Source organism: Mirounga angustirostris, unplaced genomic scaffold (genome assembly GCF_029215605.1).
Source record: "Mirounga angustirostris isolate CCGP_5_RB_7025 unplaced genomic scaffold, mMirAng1.0.hap1 SCAF_10, whole genome shotgun sequence".
NCBI classification, from domain to species: Eukaryota; Metazoa; Chordata; class Mammalia; order Carnivora; family Phocidae; genus Mirounga; species Mirounga angustirostris.
Window position 1 is genome coordinate 11291468 of NW_026991718.1, and position 22149 is coordinate 11313616.

Here is a 22149-nt window from a genome sequence, read left to right on the forward strand (position 1 = left end):
AATGTCTTGTAAGTAAAATATCACATGATAACCAACAAAGTAAAAACTGACTCTGTGTCTCCTAGCAGAAAAAATATACCAAAGCAATGATTATTTAACAAAAATATTGCTTAAAACATCAAACTATCATTTGCAATGTGGAGGAGATTTTTGAACGGTTTTGTTTCATGCAACGGTTTTATTTGTGATTTTTCTAACAGCTGTCCTTGCGGCGACATCCCAGTAAGACCGCACACCTTTAAGCCCAGGACAGAGCAAACTTGGAAGGACTGTCTCCTCTACAAGAAAAGGAAGCTGGCCGGCTTTAATTCTGTCCTCTCTCCAGTGTAACATTAACTCTTTGGTTAGTTAATTCAAAGACCAAGAGAGCTCAAAACTGAGCCAGAAGTAATAAGTTTTATGTCTTTTTTAAGGTGCATTCCACAGCCAGGACTTTTGCTTGAACACATTAAATTTCAACAAAGTGTCATTTAGTCGTATTTAAAGAAAAGGAAGAAACCCTAAAAACATCTAACTGTAGGTTTGATTGTTTTGTTTTGTTTTCTTTTTTGAATAAAGTCTGTGTTCTTAATGATGTATTTATCCACATTTCTCCTATTTATTGATGACGTTGTCTCCTGACGTGGTGACCCCATTTATTGATGACATTGTCTCCTGACGTGGTGACACATGCATTACTCTGTAACTACTCTTTTCCCGTGGAGAGCGCCAGATTCTGCCTGAGCAGGTGCACACAGAGGAGAGGCAGCTGGAGGTGGAGACGAACACGGATCTGTGTGCATCTCTGGTGGGCAGATAAACAGAGATTTCAAAATAAACCGGGGAATTAGTGAAGAGAGGCTTACGGAAGATTTCTGTTGATGAACCTTGAAGCATACGCCCTGAGGAGGAGATCTGAGTCTCGTACATACGTGCACTCGATGGTCCCCTTTGCACAGAAGGCCCTCTGCACCCAGCTCCTCCACCAGGCATCGCTGGTGACCGCGACGATGGGGAGCCATGCCTTTGCTCAGTGAGCCCCGCTCTCCTTTCCCCGCCGTCTGCCCATCGTGCTGGCCAAGCCTTCCACCTGTGCGCCACAGACCTCCAAGTGGGCTCAGGAGGCAGCCCCTAGAGGCCGGTCCCCTGCAGGGACTGCTTCCTGTTGGAATGGCCAGAAACCAGAGGCCTCGTGCCCACTAGGCTGCTCCCAGTAATCACACTGTGGATGTCTTGACTTGTGTATCCATCACTGTAATTTCGTGTAAAACATAATTCCTGACAAAACCAGTCATTTACAGCCAAAAAGTAATCTTGAACCCACTGATCCTACCATGTACCCTGTTACTGGAGTGATCCTGAAATCTATCATCCAAAACAGGGCAGTTTTGAACACAAAAGAGGTTGCTATTAGTAATTATTTATGAAGAAATGTGTAAACTGGCATGTTCCGTGGCTGACCAGGATATGTGGCTGTCCTACTTATCTCTCACAAACACCTGGCATCCTGGGCTGGTGAAACGCGTATTGATGAAAATGCACAATTGCACCATCATGCCGAGAGGGAGCTGATGCCTCAGGACATTGGGCTGTTGTCTGACATCTGTCCTCTGCCATCGACTGTGGTGTTGCTGTTTCTTCTAGCCCTACAACATACGGGCCTGGGCTCCCCGAGGAGGGAGGCAGACCCTTCGTGGTTACACCCATGAATCCACAAAACTGCCCTTGTGTTCTCACAGCTTGTGACCTGCTTGCCGGTAGCTTCTGTCTTTAGTTAAAGAAAGTACTAAATACTCGCTGCAAGATTTTAAAATGATCGTGAAATATTTAATAAGGAGATCTTAATACAAAAATTATGGAAATGAAATTCAAACTATATTCAAATATCAAAATCAAAGCCAAATAAGAAATGTAATAGTCTCTTTAAAATTCCAAATTCGAATACAATATTTCTAAGCTTTTATTTTTTTAAAAATTTTTTATTGTTATGTTAATCACCATACATTATCTAAGCTTTTATTTAAAGAAATAAATTGATATCTACTTATTCTTCAATCTGCACTCCTACTGTCTGACTTCGTATCTCCGTTCTCCACATTCTACCGTGCTTTTTGTTTCTCTACCCAATGTGTGGATGGTTATGACCAGAACATTTCCCCAGCTACTTGGATCACTCAAAGCAAAGATCAGGGTTACTTTGTGTCTCTCTCCCCACATTAACTGCAGTGTCTTACATCGATATATAGGGTATGAGTGATTTTCTCCGTTTCACGGAGATCGGTCCCGCCTTCTTTCAAGGTCTGTATACACGGAGTTTCCCCTTAAATCAATTACTTCTTGTTTTCTTTCTTGGGTTAAACTCTACTAACATAACAGTGTTTTTAAAATTTGTTCCTTTCTTCCTTCTGAGAACGGCATTCAAGACTTGCTCTGAAAATGAGGAAAACAGTTCAGCCGGAAGAATGTTTGAAGACTCACAGAGCAGTTTGTGAATATTGGTGAATATTTCATAATTGTGCAAAAGGAAAGCGTGTGTTTCTCCTCATATCAACGTTAGGTTAACTCGAATGCCATGGATCAAGCTCTGTATAAATGCTACAGAAATGTTGTTTCCCCTTTCTCTTTCTTCTTCCTACCATCACCTAAGAAGTAAAGCCCTCGAGGCTGATTTTCTATCCAGGGATGCGGCATGACATTATTAGCCCTCAGTTTACCCTGGAGCTCTAAGTCAGACCTGAAGCAACCTTGGACAACCTTGGCCATGTCTCCACCGCAGATTGGGCAGGAAAGAAAGAAAGTAACCCTGGAGAAAGGCATCTGAGAATTGTAAGTGCAGCTTTGTTTCAGGTGCTGGCAGATCCAACCGGGAGGACAAGGAGCCGTGGGTGGAATCCTGTCACGCGGATGGTGGCTGGTAGTCTCCTCAGGAGAGCTGATGACACAGCCGAGAGACCCAAACTGCAAAGGAGATGGGCCAATACCAAATAACGCTCCACCAGGGCGGCACGTTAAGTTCCCGTATTTGCTTTACTGATGATGCTCATTAGTCCTGTGTAGAAAAAACACACTTGAGAATAAAATAAAATAAAATTTGCACACAGGGTCCTCTGATACAGTGTGATAGCTTGGTGCGTCCAAAGGGAAAGCTTTCAGTGGACTCCCCCACCCGCTGTACGGGACGCAACAGTGATTATTTATAAAATGAGCGAACTGATCTGGTCTCCAAGCTCCACAAAGCTGTAAAATTCTCTAAACATACTGTATTTTAAATAACATGTTAAGAAGGATAAGCTTTAAGAGTAGCTCTGCTTTGTAAGATACAAAACTAAAAAAATGAGATTAAGATGTTCAGGATATTCTGGAGACCTTTTTATGTCCATTTTTTTCTTTATTTTTTCTATGCCTTCTAAGTTTTTGCAGGAATATTTCTCCTAAAAGTGGTCAATGTTGTAAGTCATACTTTATTTAACTCACTGAATTAGTGGATCTTTCCAAATCCTCTGTTGTATTCTGCTGTGGCCCACAGGAACAGGGAGGGAAAACTAGATGGGAAGAAATCAGAGAGGGAGACAAACCATGAGGGACTCTTGACTCTGGGAAACAAACTAAGGGTTCCTAGAGGGGACGGGGTGGGGAGATGGGGTAACTGGGTGATGGGCATTAAGAAGGTCACGTGATGTAATGAGCACTGGGTGTTATGCACAACAGATAAATCATTGAACACTGCATCTGAAACCAATGATTTACTATATGTTAGCTAATTGAATTTAAATTAAAATAAATAAATCAATAAAAGTCTACCTAAAAATATCTATTGGCAAAGGAAAATCACCATCCTTGTATTTGTGGTAGTTACATGATAGTGGGTCACATAGGCTTTGGTTTCTTTCAACGTCATTGTGTTCTAGTATTATATGCTACATATGTATTTTAAATCCTACCTTTTTAACGTTAAAAGCAAAGCATCCCCAGGCACACTGGTGGTAAAGGAGGAGAGTGCGGTCCACTCCCTGCACTCAACCAGTTTTGAGCGAACAACTGTCACCAGTGAGTCGCATGCTGCCATATCCGAGTATCCAAACCGCTTGGAATATGCTCAAAAGTTTCTGCAGTTGAAAAAAGATATGCATAAAAACGTAATTATATAGCAGAATGCAAATGGACAGTTGGAAGCAAAGTTGTGATGAGGTATTATCCCACTTAAACAAAGCTGTATTATTACTGCAAACAGCCACAACACTTAGGAAATAAACCATTAAAAATGCTTGGAGCAATTATCCCGAGCAAACTCATGGTTGCAGAATCCAGTGCTTTGCATTGTGTTGGCAGGGATAGTGTAGACACTCATGGGCTCTGGGCAAGGAATGCACGTGGGGACAGGGTGTCACCGCAGGGGCCAGCCACGGCAGTGGCCCTGGGGCCGTGGCCCGACAGGAGACTGAAGTGACTTAGCAGAGGGTCCCAGCAAGAAGGTAGATTGTGATTACCCAGGTGTTGTATCTTAGGGAGGACATATGCCTGCACATGGTGTCTCCTCCCTGAATGACAACTGATGCCCACATAGTCGAGACCCTACTGAGGCCTCTCTCTTTCCCAACCATCATGCTCAGAACCCCTTCCCACTCTCCTAAGGTGATGCCACACTCCTGAGCAAGTGCCCTTAGTTACAGCAGCTGTCTCCTCTTGCACCACCATTGTACATTGATGGTGTCCCCCAAAGGATAAGCCATGATCCCCGCTCCTGCGAATGTGATCCCCTGGAAACAGGGTGGATGAAGTCACCCTAGAGTGGGTGGCCTTAGCCCAGTGACTGTGTCCTGAGCAGAAGAGAAGGCCGACCAAGGAGGGGCAGGACTGCAGGCCAGAGACTGGCCTGATGCCGCCAAGATCCAAGGACCCCCATGGGTGTCCTGCACCAGACGCTGTAGGAGGGCAGGAAGGACCCTGCCAGAGCCTGGAGAGGGAGCGTGGCCCTGTGGCACCTTGATTTTGGACTTCTAGCCCCACAGCCAAGAGGGAAGAGACTGCTACTGTTGTAGGAGGTATTTAGGCGCCATGGGCAACGTCTTCAACTCCTTCCTGCCCAGAGTCCAGAAGTTTTTCTCTGTGTAGTCATTGTACAGTTGTCTAGTATTATACACTATATGTGCATTTTATGTCCCCCATGTGCTGAGAATGTAGAATAGGCAGACAGGTAAGATGGGTTAATGCCCTGGAGAGGCTCAGTCAGAGAGAGAGACAGAAACAAGCCACCTAAAGCAGCACAATGCCACGTGTGGTGTAACCCACGTAGTCACCACTTCTGTGAGCACTGAGGTAGGGGTACATTCATGGATTAGGGGAAATACAAAGTGAAGGGGCACTTGGGTGGTCAGCTGGTTGGGCGTTGGACTCTTGGTTTCGGCTCAGGTCCCGATCTCAGGGTCCTGAGATCTGGCCGCATCACCGGGCTCCAGCACTCAGGGCGAGTCTGCTTGAGATTCTCTCTCTGCCCCTCCCCCTGCTGGTGCTCTCTCTCTCAAATAAATAATCTTTTCTTTTTAAAATAGAAAATATAAAATGAAGATAAGATACTAAATTTGTTGATTTAATCTATAAAACGTTTTTATCCATAATTATGTTTTCACAAGCACATTTTTAAATGACTGCAATTTTGCAACGGCAATCTCTGAGAGTCAAAAATAACAGATTTGACTCTCCCACGATGCTCAGAGAAAATTACTTCTCCATCTAAAATTAAAACCTCTCAATTCAACAACAGAATACTCGAAAATTCGTTTTGCTGCAGACGCGGAAAGAGGTGTTAAGGCTCCGCAAGCAGGGCCCGGGGCCGGGGCTGCTGCCACCTGCTGGCGCCTGACCGAGACTCGAGCGGACCCGGTCCACGCCGCGGCCGACCCAGCCCCGCCCCGCCGCGTCCCCGGAGGCGGGGGCCGCTGGGGGCAAGGTCGCCTCCTGGGGAGATGCAGCCCCAGACCGGGAACAGCAGCTGCGTGAAAACACGGTTGCGGATCCCGCCTCCAGGGTCGGGTGCAGGGAAGGCTGTATGCGCCGGACCACGGGCGACATGAAACTGCGCCTGAAACGTGCAAGGCGACAGGAAGGGTCACAGCGGCACGGGGCGGGGGGGGGAGCGGGGAGGAGACGCCAGAAGCGTAATCGGGAAGTGTCAAAGCGGGGCGGGGCTCGGCCCAGCGGGTGTCTTCCGAGGTCCCCAGGCGGGGCAGGAGGCGCGGGGCGGGAGCGGCGGGGAGCGGCGGGGTCCCCGAAGATGCAGACGCGGGGCACCTTGAGGCCGGGACCCGCGGGACCCGCCCCACCGCCCGACGCCGTTTCGGACCCCGGGGCAGCGCCGCAGGGCTGCATTTTGTTGGATCCCGCAGGAATACCACCTGCCGAGGACCCACCCCTCCGACCTTTCCGCGCAGCTTTGCTCGCGCCAAGCGCCCGGGCGGGGGTCCCTCCTCAGCGCGCGCCCTGCCTCCGCCCCACCCGGACGGCGGGGGCTGCCGGGCCCCGCGGGGCCGTGTGGGCCTCCGGTGAGAGCCCACGGGCGGCCGCACTCACCTTTGTCACCTGCCCCCGGTAGCGCATGCCCTGCGCTCGTTTTCGTGTCCCGAGCCACTTCCTGAGGCGCAGGATTCTGGACACCCTGAGCGACGAGCAGCGATCTGCAGGCGCCTCCAGGCTGAGGCTGCGGAGAGCATCCCGAGACCCTAATCTCAACGGAGGTCCCCCGCCGGCGGGACCCTCACCCCCTGTGCCCGCCAGGCAGAACTTCAGGCCCCGCCCCCGGGGTCCTCAGACCGCATTACGTACAACCCCAGGTGACGGGCACCCACAGGCTCTTGGCCAGAGAAAGTGCGTCCCTGCCAGACCCTGGATGGCCCTGGAGCGCGGACACCGTCCGCTCCGTCCCCCGGGAGGGCGGACACTGTCTCCCCCTGCTCCCTCGGGCCCCTGGGAGCGCGGACCCTGTCCCCTTTGGTCCGCCGGGAGCGCGGTCACTGTCCCCTCGGACCCCCGGTCACTTGTCCCCCGCGGGCCCCTGGGAGGGCGGACCCTGTCCCCTGGACCCCCGGTCACTTGTCCCCCGCGGGCCCCTGGGAGCGCGGACCCTGTCCCCTTTGGTCCGCCGGGAGCGCGGACCCTGTCCCCTGGACCCCCGGTCACTTGTCCCCCGCGGGCCCCTGGGAGGGCGGACCCTGTCCCCTTTGGTCCGTCGGGAGCGCGGTCACTGTCCCCTGGACCCCCGGTCACTTGTCCCCCGCGGGCCCCTGGGAGGGCGGACCCTGTCCCCTTTGGTCCGTCGGGAGCGCGGTCACTGTCCCCTGGACCCCCGGTCACTTGTCCCCCGCGGGCCCCTGGGAGCGCGGACCCTGTCCCCTTTGGTCCGCCGGGAGCGCGGTCACTGTCCCCTCGGACCCCCGGTCACTTGTCCCCCGCGGGCCCCTGGGAGGGCGGACCCTGTCCCCTGGACCCCCGGTCACTTGTCCCCCGCGGGCCCCTGGGAGCGCGGACCCTGTCCCCTTTGGTCCGCCGGGAGCGCGGACCCTGTCCCCTGGACCCCCGGTCACTTGTCCCCCTCGGGCCCCTGGGAGGGCGGACCCTGTCCCCTTTGGTCCGCCGGGAGCGCGGACCCTGTCCCCTGGACCCCCGGTCACTTGTCCCCCGCGGGCCCCTGGGAGGGCGGACCCTGTCCCCTTTGGTCCGCCGGGAGCGCGGACCCTGTCCCCTGGACCCCCGGTCACTTGTCCCCCGCGGGCCCCTGGGAGGGCGGACCCTGTCCCCTTTGGTCCGCCGGGAGCGCGGACCCTGTCCCCTGGACCCCCGGTCACTTGTCCCCCGCGGGCCCCTGGGAGCGCGGACCCTGTCCCCTTTGGTCCGCCGGGAGCGCGGACCCTGTCCCCTGGACCCCCGGTCACTTGTCCCCCGCGGGCCCCTGGGAGGGCGGACCCTGTCCCCTTTGGTCCGCCGGGAGCGCGGACCCTGTCCCCTCGGACCCCCGGTCACTTGTCCCCCGCGGGCCCCTGGGAGCGCGGACCCTGTCCCCTTTGGTCCGCCGGGAGCGCGGACCCTGTCCCCTGGACCCCCGGTCACTTGTCCCCCGCGGGCCCCTGGGAGGGCGGACCCTGTCCCCTTTGGTCCGCCGGGAGCGCGGACCCTGTCCCCTCGGACCCCCGGTCACTTGTCCCCCGCGGGCCCCTGGGAGCGCGGACCCTGTCCCCTTTGGTCCGCCGGGAGCGCGGACCCTGTCCCCTGGACCCCCGGTCACTTGTCCCCCGCGGGCCCCTGGGAGGGCGGACCCTGTCCCCTTTGGTCCGCCGGGAGCGCGGACCCTGTCCCCCTCGGGCCCCCTGTCCCCCTCGGTCATCCGGGGTTGGCGTCGGAAGCAGGCAGGGACGCCCAACCGCCCCTGGTTCTCCAGAGCGCCACCCGGCTACCGTAGAACTAGAGACACTCTCACCCTCCCTCCTCCCCCGGCCGGGATGGGAAGACCATCGGAAAACTACTCTCAGTTTCATTATTAGGCGTATTTTTAAAATACCGCGAGATGTGGACCTGATACCGGGCCCACAGGGAGATATCGCGAGATGTCTGGGACTAAGCGGGTTTCGCGACCAGTGGAAATCCCGCGAGAGGCGACGCCGGAGGCGTTCCCTGTGTTATCCAACTGGGGCGGGGATGGCAAGACGGTGGTGGTGAGGGTGGGCCTTTCCGGGGACGATGCCGTCCGCCTTCTCAGTCAGCTCTTTCCCTGTCAGCATTCCTGCCGTGATCACGGTAACTTGCTGCCTTCTTGACCTCCAGTTCGGGCGACGGTAGTTGGGGCCAGCCAGGGTTTGCCCGCATCCGCTATCGATACCAACTACACCGGATGGGGCGTGGGGGCGGGGCTTGGCGGCGGGCGGGACGCTCCGGGGCGGGGCTTGGCGGCGGGCGGGTCGCTCCTGGGCGGGGCTTGGCGGCGGGCGGGACGCTCCGGGGCGGGGCTTGGCGGTGGGCGGGTCGCTCGTGGGCGGGGCTTGGCGGTGGGCGGGACGCTCCTGGGCGGGGCTTGGCGGCGGGCGGGACGCTCCGGGGCGGGGCTTGGCGGCGGGCGGGTCGCTCCTGGGCGGGGCTTGGCGGAGGGCGGGACGCTCCGGGGCGGGGCTTGGCGGCGGGCGGGACGCTCCGGGGCGGGGCTTGGCGGCGGGCGGGACGCTCGTGGGCGGGGCTTGGCGGTGGGCGGGACGCTCCGGGGCGGGGCTTGGTGGTGGGCGGGTCGCTCGTGGGCGGGGCTTGGCGGCGGGCGGGACGCTCCTGGGCAGGGCTTGTCGGGATGCTGGGGCGGGTCTGGGCGGTGTGGACCGACCGCGGCTGGAGTTGCCGGGGTGTGGGGCGGCGTGAACTTCCGGTGCTGCCCTCGCGCTGTCCACGCCCTCTCCTCCGCCTTGCTCTCTCGTCTCCTCTGCACGTTGTTGGGGACAGGTAGTCGTGGGCAGTTTACCGTGCTGAGGCGTGCAGGAGCGGCAGGGGACACCTAGAGAGTCCAGAGGGCTCTGCGGGACCCCGAGGCAGGTCCCGCCTCCTCTGCTGGAGAGAAGTGAAGGGCAGGGCTTGGGTGTGAGTTTGCATTGGGAATCTGAGCTTGTGGAGGGAACCTGAGCATCTGGGGGGATCCGAGCGTTTTTGTGGGGAGATTTGAGCATCTGGCTGGGGGTGGAATCTGAGCCTATGGGCATGGGAATCCGAGCATCTGAAGAGGGGAATATGAGCATCTGGGGGCGGATTTGAGCATCTCTAGGGGGACCTGAGCATGTGGGGGTGCAGACATGCCCACCGTAAAGTGCAGGAGACACAACATCTTGGTACTATTTGGAAGGTTGCTAGAAAGGTTGGGGAAAATAAAATCTGGCAAATTGGGATGCCTCCGATTTCCCAAGGCCTTAAGTATTAGTCTAAAGTGTTTTAAGTCTTGGAGTAACCAAGTGCATCCCCTGAATGAGACACTTAACTTCCTCCTAAGTCATGGGATGATGATCCTTAGAAACCTTAAAAACACAATTCTGTTCAGTAAACAGAGGGGCAAGTCCATGGTGCAGTCAGTTCTGTGTGCACAAACACCAAACTAGTGACGTTTCTCTTTAAAATCCCTGGACCGCGGTTGCAGTGTAGAGGGTTCCCGTTTCCCTCCTCCCCCTTCCTTCTCCAACACCTGTTTCTCTGAGGCCTTGGGGAAGGGCTCTGGATGCTCAGGAGTGAGGGACCACTGCCCTCCCTGACCCAGGAGTCGTGAAGCCTGGCCCCCGTTTGAGTTGACGACCATGAGATGATGAGTTTCAAGCGGTGTGTCTTACAGCAGACAGACTGGACCGAGCCCTGGCTTGTAGGGCTGGCTGTCTTCCACATACTGTGCCTGCTGCTCACATGTCTGTCATCCCAGAGGTACGAAGTACAGGTTGGACATTTCCTGTGCTTAGGTGAGTAGAATAAACAACAGTTCTGAGACTTCAGTTGCTGTGTGATATGGCCAGGTGCCAGGCGGCATCTCCGTGAGAGCTTGTCTTAGGAAAGAGGGAGGCAGTGAGTTTGTGTTGCACGAGTATTCCCGTAGAGCAGGTGATGGGGAGAGTCGCCACTTCCTGCCTGCCCCTGAGGGCTGTGGTCAGGCGTGTACTAAGGAACGTCAGGGGTACACCTCCCTAGCCTCGAAGAGCTTAGTTGGGCAACACCAGCGTTCATGAAGTCATTGCAGACGTAGTTGTGTTGCTCTCAACTGTGATAAGTACAAGGCAGCAAAAAGAGGAGCAGCCGGAAGCACTGTGAAGGGGCCCTGTTCAAGTTGTGCGGGAACACTTAAACTGGGGTGTGCAGGGCGTGCGGGCGCGAGCCATGCAGCATGTGTGTACTGGGGGGGCCAGGATGAGCACTCCCTGCAGCGAGCATGGCGTGTGCTCGGAGGAAGGCGACGGCCTTATCAGTGAGCTGGCAGGTTAGAAACAGCTTGTAAACTTAACTCTGTGGGTTTGTTATTTTCGAGGGTGAAGAGAGGGCTGACTTTGCACACTTGGGACAGTAAGTAGGTGATGTTCTACATGTGTGCACATATTCTATGATTCATGTAACTCTCAGGCCAGCACGATTGATTTTGTTCAGTGCAGCATCATTTGCCGCACTTTATGGATGAAACAGGGAGAGGTTCCCTAACCCCCAGGTCCCTCAGCCCCCCGGGTGGCTCAGCCGAGACTCATGACACTGTCACCTGGGGAGGAGCGCCTGGCAGAGATGGTGCTGTTCTGCTCCACGCCTTCTGTGTCTCAGCCTGTCTTTTCCTCTCTTCTCTGTCTCTCTTCTTTGGCTTTGTTGATGTGCCTCCTTGGGCCCTTCATGGAGGAAGGAGTCAAGACATTGCAAAGCCCGGTGTAATCTGTTTTGTGACTTTGGTCAAGGGCAGGAAGGTTCGCACATTTTAACTTCCCCGAGAAATGAAAGCGTCGGGCTTTCACGGCAGCTCTTTGCCGTGACCCGCTCTGTCCAGTTGTTCTGCAGGTCGGTGTATGCAGCATGCAGTAGTAAGCAGGCTCTAGGTCAGGGTTGGAACAGCTGCCTGCTTCTGACTCTGGGCTCCAGGAGGGCTGTGGCCGCCAGGACCGCTGGGCAGGTGTCACGAGTGTCCCTGGGGGGTGCAAGCGTGAGGGAGGAAAGCAGGTCGCTTCAAGCACCGGGTCTCACAGCTCCGGCCGTGTTCTGTGTGGCGTCTCGAACGAGGGAACCGTGACTGGGTCAGGTAGGAGCTCAGGCAGAGTAGCATGCGTGTGCGCACTGGGTTTTCAGGCACCAGACCTGGATGCTCCGCAGCTTTGCACTGTTTGAGACCATCGAGGCTTTCATGTGTCTTGACCTTCCTCATTTTTTTCCCGTTAAAGGAATGTGTTCTGTAATTTTAAAATTCTCCAATTTTGACCTCACACTTTACCTAAAATAGAAGTTACATTTCTCATCAAAGTTTTGCTATTCTGTGGTATTTATGTTAAACATATTGCAAAAAGAATATGTATAATTCTGTAATGATGAATAATCAGTCATCCAAATCCTGACACGTGGTTTCTCTCTTTTCCAGTAATTTTAGTGTATTGTGCTGAATATATCAACGAAGTAGCAGCAATGAACTGGAGGTAGGCCAGCGCTCTGCTCATTTTGACCGTAGTCAGGAACCACACTCTAGAGTGGTTTGTCCAACGGGAGCATTGCATGCAGACCGCGGGAGTCAGAGAAGCGGGAGAAGACCGGTTGCTGGAGCCCCGGGGAGGCCAGGGGCCTCTGCACTGATAGCTTTAGGTTTGAGGAACGAACAGCTTGTCGGCTCTCTTAGGGTTGGAAGATCAGTTAACAGAGTTCACGACAGCGTGAGAGAGTTTAGGGGGCTTTTGTAAAGGAGCTCTAGCTGCAGAGTAAAGAGAAAGAAAGGCATTTTAGAGAGAACGCGGTCCACGTGTGATCAGGGCTGCGGATGGTGTGCTGTGAGACGGCCCTCCCTGGAGCTGCCGAGTCCTCTTGAGGCCTCCGAGCATCGTCCCCCAGAGACCCAGGGCCGCCGTCCTTAGATAGCAGCTCCACCCCCGTGCCTGTGGCTTTGATCGCTCAGGCAGCCCTGGAGCACCGTCACCACCGTGTCCAGCATCCCCGCCCTCTGCTTGTCCTCTGCCCCCGTTTCCAGCTCTCACTTCGTCCTGCTCGAGTGTCAGGCCCTGCCCCTGGTTACAGCTCCGCACCCACATCCACACATGTGCGCTGGACACGCTATGCCCACTGACAGGGCTTCGTTTGTGACCCTCAGCCTTGTGCATCAGCTGGGACCCTCGCACGTGTGTCGACGCGGGTTTCAAACAATGCTCCACAGCCAGTATCTGGCCCACTAACTGTTTTTATACGACCTGTGAGCTTGAAATGGTTTTGACATTTCTAAGCGCAGAAATGTTTATTGCTCTTAAATGTAAAGAAAAAAGAAAAACTTCTAGTCTCTGAGCAGGAAGGAGTTGAAGACATTGCCCTCGGAGCCTAAATATCTGGCCGTGTCCAGGAGGCTGCTGAATGCTGCGCGAGGTGGTGTGCAGTCCCGCCCCGGCTGGCAACACCTGCTCGTGCTCCACCCCCCGGGCCTCCTTGCTCGGCCAGATACTGAGGACACGGAAGAAGCCAGACTGCACGAGCCCTTCCTCGCTCTGCCTGTCCGCCACGCTGCTCTGCGCTTCCGGGGTACGGCTGTGGCCCTGACGCCTCCTCCCCTGCGTCCTGGCTCTTCCCTTCTGAACCTGTCTCCTCAGCTGGGCACACTGAGAAGGCACGCACTTATCGTGGGAAGGGCCCTGTGGCCTCCCCCATCAGGATCCTTCACGAGGAGACTTGAACGGGGGTCACTGTCCCTGGGGCCCGCACCCCACCTCGGAGCAGGAACGCTTTTGTCCTTGACAATGTGGTCTGCGTGGGGCCCGGCCCACAGTTAGTCTCCGTCTGTGGGTTACTTGGCCTCGACTCTTCTGCCCCCTGAAACCACCAGCTCCCTGGTTTCCAGGACACTGTGCTGCCAGCTTCCTCGTCCAGCTCTCTGTGGTTTCCTCCCTCTGCCTCGCCACCGGGCCGTCTAAGCACCAGGACAGTACCTCTCCCCCAGCCCCCTTCCAGAGCTGTCCCCAAGGCACTCTGCCCCGTCTTGGCATTGGCAGCTTCTCCTCCTGATGACTTAGGCCGGAGACCTCTCTCATCACATGGAGATTCCCCAGGAGTTCCTTGGCCTTTGAAACACCATGAGTGCGGCTCTGTCCACTGCCACCGGTGCCTGCCCTCACACGGGTGACAGCGCCACCTCCCGAGCCGGGCCCTGCTTCCCCGGGTCCCAGCCCCTCTGGGTCCTCGACCAGGCAGCGAGCGGCCTCAGCGTGGCCACGGCTCAGTCTCAGCCGCTGCTCCCAGCTTCACACACACGGAGTGTCGGGAGCCTTCCTGCAGTCCACGCCCAAATCTGCACCCTCCCGCTTCGTTTCTCTCCAGAACATCAGTCATGACGTGTGTTTTGACTTGATGATCTGAACCCCTTCCCCTGTAGCGTAAGCTCTAAGCATGGCTTGTCTTGCCGGTTCACAGCCACCGGCTCCCGGTCAGGGAGCTGATGAATTGTGGGGTACTTCATCAGTGCTGGATCTGCACGTTCCAGTGCTGGCCGCAGAGGGACGCCTAAATCGGCCGGCCTGTGCCATTTACTGGCCCTGCCTTCGGGCAGCTTGAATGACCCAGTGTCCCCGAGCCTCCCCTTGTGTGAAAGCAGCGGGCGGGTGAGAGTCCCCCCAGGCGGAGTGCCGGCTCTGTTCCCGTCTCGGACTAGCTCGGGACCTGATGGCCCGTAGAAGCCTGGGAGCTGTTACTGTTGGAGCACGTTCCAGTGGGTGTCCGATCGCTGTTAACCAGAGCGCGCAAGTGTTTCCTTTGGCCCAGAACACCCTCGGGTTGATTGCTTTTACTCCCGCCACCATCTACCCGGGGCCCTGGGTCCCGGCCTTCTTCGCCGTGGGACTGACTGTGTGCTCCTGACGGGGGCAGTGTGGGCAGGCTGCTGAATGAGCTGCGGGTGGGTTCGGTCGCGGGGCCGGCGGAGGTGCCCTCGTTGACCTACGAGCTGTCCAGAAGCCTCCTGTTAGAGAATAGCAGTAACAACGTTGTTTTGTTATGCCAAGTAATTTTTAATTTTTTCCTAAAACAGGTTATTTTCAAAATACCAGTATTTCGATTCACGGGGGATGTTCATTTCCATAGTGTTTTCGGCACCCCTGCTGCTCAACGCCATGATCATTGTGGTACGTGTGTTAAAGCCTCTGGGTTCTAGTTCTCTTTTGTGTGTGCTTCCCACTTCTAAACACGTCTCACAATGGTTGTTTTCAGATTATGTGGGTCCGAAAGACTTTGGATGTGATGGCTGACCTGAAAACCCTACAGGAGAAGAGAAGAGAAAGGAAAAGAAAAGAAGAGTGATGCCGGAACGGTTGTGGAGGTTTTCTTGGCAGAATTCGGTTTTCCTCCGCGTCGTCGTTTGTGGGCTTCCTTATTAGCGCCCACTCATGTCTGTACGGAGCATTCGCGCCATCGAGCACACCTTACAGTTGCTCTTCAAAATAAATGCTACTGTCCGTGTGAGTGTTTGTTCAGCCTGGGTCTGTGTAGGATGTTTAGTGTCTTTCTGGTGAAAGTGTATAAATCGGTGGTGTCTGTGCAGAGCTCTCCCTAATTTGCTGAGTTGTTCATGTCATCTGTGTGGTTACTGGTAGTTAAAAAGCGTTCAAGCAATGTGATAACTTGGAACCAAGTGATAAACAATGCTGTCCACGCGTAGGCACCATCACCCCCTGCACGCTGTACTTCTGGGGCCGTGGCCACCGGTGGCCATCCATGTGGCATGTGGCCAAGTCGGTGACATTCTGGGTTGTCCCTGGAGGGCTGCAGCCCAGGGATGCTGCTGGGCTTCCTGCGGTGACCGGGGCAGCACCTGCGCTAGGGACGATGTGACCCAGAACCTTAGCAGTGCCGAGGTTGAGAAGGCCTGGGCCGGAGCCGCCTTACATGAGACCCTGGGAGCAGAGTCCTGAGAAGACACGCACTTCTGAGCGCAGGGAGCCAAGTCCCAGGAGGAACGCCGCACAGTCGGCCCTTGGACAGAGGAAGCTTGCAGCTCCTTTGGGTTCTCACAGTAGTTACAAGTGTTATGGTATGAAGGCCTTGAAGTCTGGATTCCATGGAGAGTATGTGAATGAGCCCGTTGAGCGAGTTTTTCAGGATGTAAGATTATAAATAGAAAGTGTTGCAACTAATAGATTTTTATAACAAATAGCAAGATTATATTCCTTTCTAGATTTCACTTCTTTAAAAATAAATTAGGGTGCTCAGGAACGTGCTGTGAATTTTATTAGAACAGGTCTGCTCTCACTTTGTAGTGTCCACTTTCCAGGCCCATGCTCCTGGTTCTGTCCAGTGTGGACCTAGCTGGAGGACCACAGGTGAGTAGAGACCCAGGTGTTTAAAAGTGCAGTGTTCAATAAAGGGAATGCTGCCGGCTCTCGATGTGGGCTTGAAAAAAAATAGTTTGTGAGGAGTTGTCTAAATTTTAACAAGATTGTTATTTCCAAGTGAAACATATTCTTCAAATTTCAAAAAAAAAAATGTCCTTATGAAAGCATTTATATTTAGCAACTTAAGAGGTGACACTTTGAAAGATTCTGAAATTCAGTCTTGAAATACGGATATATAATGTTTTCATGGACAATCATGGACTTTTAGTAGAGAAATTATTTCCTGAATTCTGACAGTTTTATAAGTGAGTTGATAGAATCTTCTAGGTAGATCCAGTGTTTTTACCCTGATGTGTTTTCCAGTTCCTTCTTGATACATTATCTTTTCTGTTGAACATAAGAAATGACTTAAAAATAGCATTCTGTGTTCTGTCCGATCTTTAGTCTGTTGTGCCTGCAGCCTGTGCGTGGAAGTCCCCTGTCAGATGTGGACTGGGGCCGTGGCTCCCGAAGAGCTCCCACATCATGGCCCCAGGCCCAGGAGAGGAACCACGTGAGCACACGCGAGGCAGAGGGCAGGTGCAGGACGAGCTTGTTGCCCTGGCCTGTGGCGGGAGGGCCCGCAGTGGACGTAAGGAGGCCACGCTATGTTTTCACTATCCGTCATATTTGGACGGTCACAGTACAGAGCCGTCTGAATTTCCTAGTGTAATAGCATCCTTACTTGGCCTCTACGCTGTGGAAATGTGACGGGGCCTTTTTGTCCTTCCACTTGCATGTGTGTAATTTTGAGGGGGGCAGTTGTGCTTTGTTTTCACACACACAAAAACACCTTACTTTTTACCCGTCTCGTAAGTTCATATTCAGTGGCTTGAATTGCAGTGTGAACAAGTAAGTGTCTTTCACGCTGAGGAAGATTTCGAACCAAACTGGTCGGCAGAGAGTTGAGCAGCACGAAGCGTGCTGACTGGATCCGAGTTAGGAGGGTGGGGGTGTGTGCAGGGAAAGGTCCAGAGGGCGTCTCCCCGGCTGTCCAAGTGAAGCAGACGTTTATTTACAGAAAGACAAGGAGATTTACGATAAAAACACACTAGTAGTCCAAATCCGTGACACCTTCAATTTCTTGATTGCTGTGAAATAAAATAAATACTCGCATTTTCGCCCAAAGTTGTACATTTGCCTTGACTTTTGTGTACTCGATGCAGGAGCTCCCAGATGTTGGCTCCACTGGTGGGGCCGCTTCATCCTGCACTTGCTGTTGAGTTTCACAAACCCAGAAATTCAGTTTTGTCAGAAAGTCAGCGCAGGGACAGACGTGCGTCAAGTAAGAAAGCAACATATAAACCTGCATTAATTTATTGACAGAGTGGCAAGGACATGGTGATACGGTCTCACCCTTTATTAAAAAATTCAGAGTTAACAAAATTGAGTATTATTGAGTAGGGATTTAGAATAAGGAATTTGAGTGGAAATGACACTTAACCAGACAAGGAGCGTTGGTGATCCAAGCCACCTGCCGGCCCCTGCAGCTGTTCTGTCCTTTGGGAAAGTACTTCCTGTCTGGAACATCCTTCTCTGACCACGTTTTAGAGAACACGCTTTCAGTGCCTCCGGCATCACTAGGTATGGAAAAAATGGGAGGCAGTGGCGAGCCTTATTAACCCTCAAAACAGTAAGGACAAATGGTCTTTTGTTTTTTAAGGTTCACTTCTTTCTTAGAGAGGATCCCAGGCAGGTTCCATGCCTGATGTGGGGCTCGATCTCGCGACCCTGAGATCATGACCTGAGCCCAAACAGGAGTTGGACGTGTCACCGACGGAGCCTCCCCGCGGCCCCAGGACAAGGATCTCCGCAGACCTCAGCAAGCCCTGGCGTGCGCTGCACGGCGGTGCGCAGGACGATGCTCCACGCTGCTCGGTCGCGGCGCAGGAGCCCTCGTCCTCGCCGCCCCGCCGGGCCTGTTCAGCGCGCGGCCGCTGCCTCCGTGGCTGCCCGGCCGGCCAGCGTCCGCCCGCGTCTCCCCGGTGCCCGGGTTCCATCGTGCCCCGCCTGGGTCGGACTCGACGTGTCCTGCTTGGTCTCGGGTGGCCTAGCGCTCCTCGCTCGAGAGCACCCCTGGCGAGCTGCGACGCTCGCCGGGGCCAGGCTCCGGCCGGCAGCCCCGTGCACGCAGCGGGGGCCGGAGCCGGCGGGGCGGCCCCCGGGGAGCCTCGCTGGCCGCGCGGAGGCCAGGACCCGAGAGCTGCCGACCGCCCGGCGCTCTGCCCCGCCGCGCGCCTGCCCGATCCGCGCCGCGGGAATGCCCGGCGGTGCGTCCGGCTCCGCGTTGCGCCTCGGTCTGCGCTTTCCTCCGGGCCTCGCGCCCCCCTCCTAGCGCCTCCCAGGGGCTCGAGCGAGCCCGGGCCCCGGGGGCACAGGACCCGAGAACCTTCGTGCTCCAACCGTCGAAGTGCCCGCGGCGGGGCCTTCCTGTGCGCGGGCCTGGCTTACCTTTGTTTTTAGTTTCCCCTCTGGGTCCTCAGCCTCGCACCCTGCGTAGCCTCCTCCAGCCTCCAGCCCTGGTTCCGAAATGCCGCGGGGATGGCATTCGGGGCTCCCGTTCCGTTGTGAGCCTGGGGGTCACCCCAGGCCCAGCGGGTGACTGAGCCGTCCCCACCTGCGCCCCTGCGTGGGGACAGCCCAGCAACAGGCCGACCCTGTTAGGCCGGTTGGGCTGTTTTCCCTGCCAGCGGGGTCTGGCCCTGGTCTCCTGCGCGCTTAACCCGTCCCTGGGAGCCTGGGCGCGTCCTCCTGGGCCTGGGCCTGGGCCCTGCCCACCGCCTGAGGGGTTTGCTCGTGGTCCTGAGCCTTGGCTGTGGGGGCTCCAGCCTGCCCACGTCTGCTTTGCTCTTCTTGTATAATCTCCGGTGTATTTGGAACAGAAGGAAATACTACATTTTCCCGAAAGTCAATTTCTTATATAGTACTTTTATCAGGCATATTTCAATATATGGCATCATTTTCAATGACTACATAGTAGCCAAACCGCGTGAGTTCAATTTCCTTAAGCAATTACTGGTACTAGAGATTCAGAGTTTTTCTACTTGTTTTCCTAACATAAACAACACAAAGATCTCTGACTTCAGAGGCATACTTTACATGTTAATTGTTAACGTGGACAATAGCCAAACCATAGAAGGAGCCGAGATGCCCTCAACAGATGAATGGATAAAGAAGATGTGGTCCATATATGCAATGGAATATTACTCAGCCATCAGGAAGGATGAATACCCAACTTTTACATCAACATGAATGGGACTGGAGGAGATTATGCTAAGTGAAATAAGTCAAGCAGAGAAAGTCAATTATCATATGGTTTCACTCATATGTGGAACATAAGGAATAGCGTGGAGGACCATAGGGGCAGGGAGGGAAAACTGAAGAGGAAGAAATCAGAGAGGGAGACAAACCATGAGAGACTCTGGACTCCGGGAAACAAACTGAGGGTTACAGAAGGGAGGGGGCTGGGAGGATGGGGTAACTGGGTGATGGGTATTAAGGAGGGCACGCGTTGTGATGAGCACTGGGTGTGATAGGCAACTAATAAATCGTTTAACATAACATCAAAAACTAATGATGCTCTATATGTTGGCTAATTGAATTAAAAAAGTATGGACATGGAAAATATCCTACAAGTGAAATTAAGTCAAAATGTAAACATTTTATCAAAGTTGATAAATATTGCTATGTCAGGCTTCAGGAAGCATCTTTTTTTTTATTAAAGATTTTTATTTATTTATTTAACAGAGATATAGAAAGAGCACAAGTAGGCAGAGCAGCAGACAGAGGGAGAAGGAGAAGCAGGCTCTCCACTGAGCAGGGAGCCCGATGCGGGGCTCGAACCCAGGACCCTGGGATCATGACCCGAGCTGAAGGCAGCCGCTTAACCGACTGAGCCACTCAGGTGCCCCTTCAGGAAGCATCTTTGAACATGTGTCCTTGACCCCGTCTACTCTCGGTGACAACACTAAAAAAAATACTTTTCCCATGAGTAAGCACAAATTTTCTCTCATTGTTTTAACTTGCATTTCTTAGGTTACCAGTAAGCCAAAATTTTTCAAATGATTGTTGACATTTTGTGTTTTTTTGTGAATAATCTATTCATACACTTTATTTTTTTATTGCAATATTGCCTCTTAAAAATGTATTTCTAATTTTACATATTAAAATTAATAACACATGTAAGGCAAAAATCTCTTTCCAGTTTGGGGTTTGATTTTGGCCTCTGTTAAAAGAGTTTAGAACTTTGAGAAATTCTTGTGTTTATGTAGTTACCAACCGAGCTGCCAAGGGCTGAGACTTCACCCCCGTTGCAAGCCAACAAGCAAGACTTCTGTGTCACATGCATCCCGGCAGAAGGGTGACAACCAATAATAATGGAGTTAGTTCAAAACAGTTACTTATTTTCAATTTTACTTATTTATTTTACATAGATTTTGGCTAATGTTAAGGGTTTTTGCGGTTTTATTTGCTTACACAAACTTGCGTTACGCGCGAAAGTTACTAAGACCAGCTCTTTACTCTTTACATTCTGCCCTGTAAGTAGTTACTGATGTCAGAATGATTAAAGCAAGGTTGTCAGTCCAATTTATGTTAAATCAATGTTGATTGAGGTTACATGCATTTAATAGTAAAAAATAGTAAATTCAGACAGTTTATATTTGCTATACAAAAGTTTATCCAAGGATCTCTAAAAACGTAGCTGGTGTATAATATGAAGATTTACATTTCTGAAATATATTTAGTGGACACATGGGATTTGTCTTTTTTCAGCGTGACCTTCAGCCTGCACCCCTGCTTCACTTGGTTTTGTAGCTGGTCGTCTGTTCTGGAGCCGCGTGAGGAAGGGGGAGGAAGGGGGTGCGTCCTCCTCCGGCCGTTGGGGTGTGCGTGACAAGCAGTATGGGATGTTTACTCCCTGGGATCCGGACTGAGCAGAATCACTGAGACCCTGGGGACAACAGAAGGTGGGAACACAGGTATGTTTGCCCGCGGGAGAGACTTCCGGAGGCCCTGGGGGTTTTTACACGCCCCCCCCTTCTCGTGAGGTGACGTCATGTTGACAGCAAGTTAAAACCCTTACACACTCAGCTGAGTTTCCGGGACAATTGCTGCACAGTGGAATTGCACACATGGCAACTGTAAAAATGTGCTTTTTGAGCACAATCTGCACGTCTAACAACTGACTCTGGGTGAAGACACCTGCGCTCATCTGGCCATGGTTTCGGCTCTGACCCACGCGGTGTTACCTCAGTTGTCTCCTACGTGAGGACTTCCATCTCCTGCACAAGAGAAAGGGGTTAAATGCTGCTTCCCAGAGACTTGGTTACAAAACTAACAAGGACCTAAAATAGCATCTTAGGGGAAATAAGACCTGGACGGGGGGTGTCTTTGGGGGAGTGAGGGGGTGGTTTTGCCTTCTAGCTCTCAGAACTTGTTAGAGAGACAGCGTCAGCCTAATTGCTGTTTTTTCTTTTCTTTTTATTTTTTTTCTGAATTTCAGTTTCCCCTTGAGAAAAAAGTGTGTATTAATGCCTGCGATACTCATTTAATAAGATCATGGTAAGGATCAGAAGGTAGGATATGCAGTAAGTTTCCCTAAAGGGCGTGTCCATTAGCTGCTCCTGGTGGGGCTGGCGATAGATTACTTGGATCTAGTCCTAAGCCTCAGACCCAGGACCCGGGAGGCAGCAAGTGTCAGCTCAGCCCAGGAGCTCAACGGGAGAGAAGGATAGGTGTGCAAGGGAAGAGCTAACCTGAGCGGTCATTTACACGGCAGGCCGTTTCCCAAGCTGTGAGACAAAAATGCCAAAATGTGGAGCCCCCATCTCTCCTCAGTTCTGCAAGACTGTTCTTCTCAGTCGAGGAAAAGTGTATTTTCTCTGAAACCTGCAGAGGGCGCGAACGCACTGTGTCTAGTGCTCCAGAGACCTTGGTGGCCGAGGCCTCGCGGAGGCTGGTGGAGGGAAAGCCTTGTCACTTGTCCAGAAAGAGAAGTCTAATACTTTTGATTGAGACATACCATCTGATCTAAAGAGAACAGACCGAGAATTACCTGAACTAAGCTAACCATGTCCAAATTATGTTGTAAAGT

At 53.4% G+C, this 22149-nt stretch overlaps 1 protein-coding gene and 1 long non-coding RNA gene across 5 annotated transcripts; one reads left to right on the top strand and one right to left on the bottom strand.

Moving 5' to 3' along the window:
* Positions 1–1801: 1801 nt before the first annotated feature.
* On the bottom strand, positions 1802–8498 carry LOC123850787 (uncharacterized). 2 transcript variants are annotated; one of them, XR_010405419.1, is made up of 5 exons: positions 8447–8498; positions 6547–6673; positions 3921–4085; positions 3454–3521; positions 1802–3028 (listed from the first exon to the last, which is right to left on the bottom strand). It is a non-coding gene; the product is annotated as an uncharacterized LOC123850787 (long non-coding RNA). The 2 variants fall into 2 exon arrangements; XR_006792400.3 differs by lacking the exon at positions 8447–8498 and having other exon boundaries at positions 6547–7515.
* Positions 8499–8598: 100 nt separating this feature from the next.
* Positions 8599–15147, top strand: TMEM18 (transmembrane protein 18). Of its 3 annotated transcripts, XM_064571890.1 has the most exons (6): positions 8599–8763; positions 10322–10442; positions 12083–12137; positions 13043–13218; positions 14717–14810; positions 14896–14942. In XM_064571890.1, the coding sequence occupies exons 1-5, from the start codon at positions 8707–8709 to the stop codon at positions 14767–14769; spliced, it is 462 nt and encodes a 153-aa protein (XP_064427960.1). In that variant the 5' UTR covers positions 8599–8706; the 3' UTR covers positions 14770–14810; positions 14896–14942. The 3 variants fall into 3 exon arrangements, with proteins under 3 accessions (XP_064427960.1, XP_064427961.1, XP_064427962.1); XM_064571891.1 differs by lacking the exon at positions 13043–13218 and having other exon boundaries at positions 8607–8763; positions 14896–15147; XM_064571892.1 differs by lacking the exon at positions 13043–13218 and having other exon boundaries at positions 8631–8763; positions 10250–10442; positions 14896–15147.
* Positions 15148–22149: the final 7002 nt, after the last annotated feature.

Bases quoted from the DNA above. Each gene is read 5' to 3' on its own strand.
- TMEM18 (XM_064571890.1), top strand. From the start codon at position 8,707: ATGCCGTCCGCCTTCTCAGTCAGCTCTTTCCCTGTCAGCATTCCTGCC. The intron at 10,443-12,082 runs GTGAGTAGAATA...TCTCTTTTCCAG, and splicing joins TGGACATTTCCTGTGCTTAG to TAATTTTAGTGTATTGTGCT. The intron at 12,138-13,042 runs GTAGGCCAGCGC...GGCCGTGTCCAG, and splicing joins GTAGCAGCAATGAACTGGAG to GAGGCTGCTGAATGCTGCGC.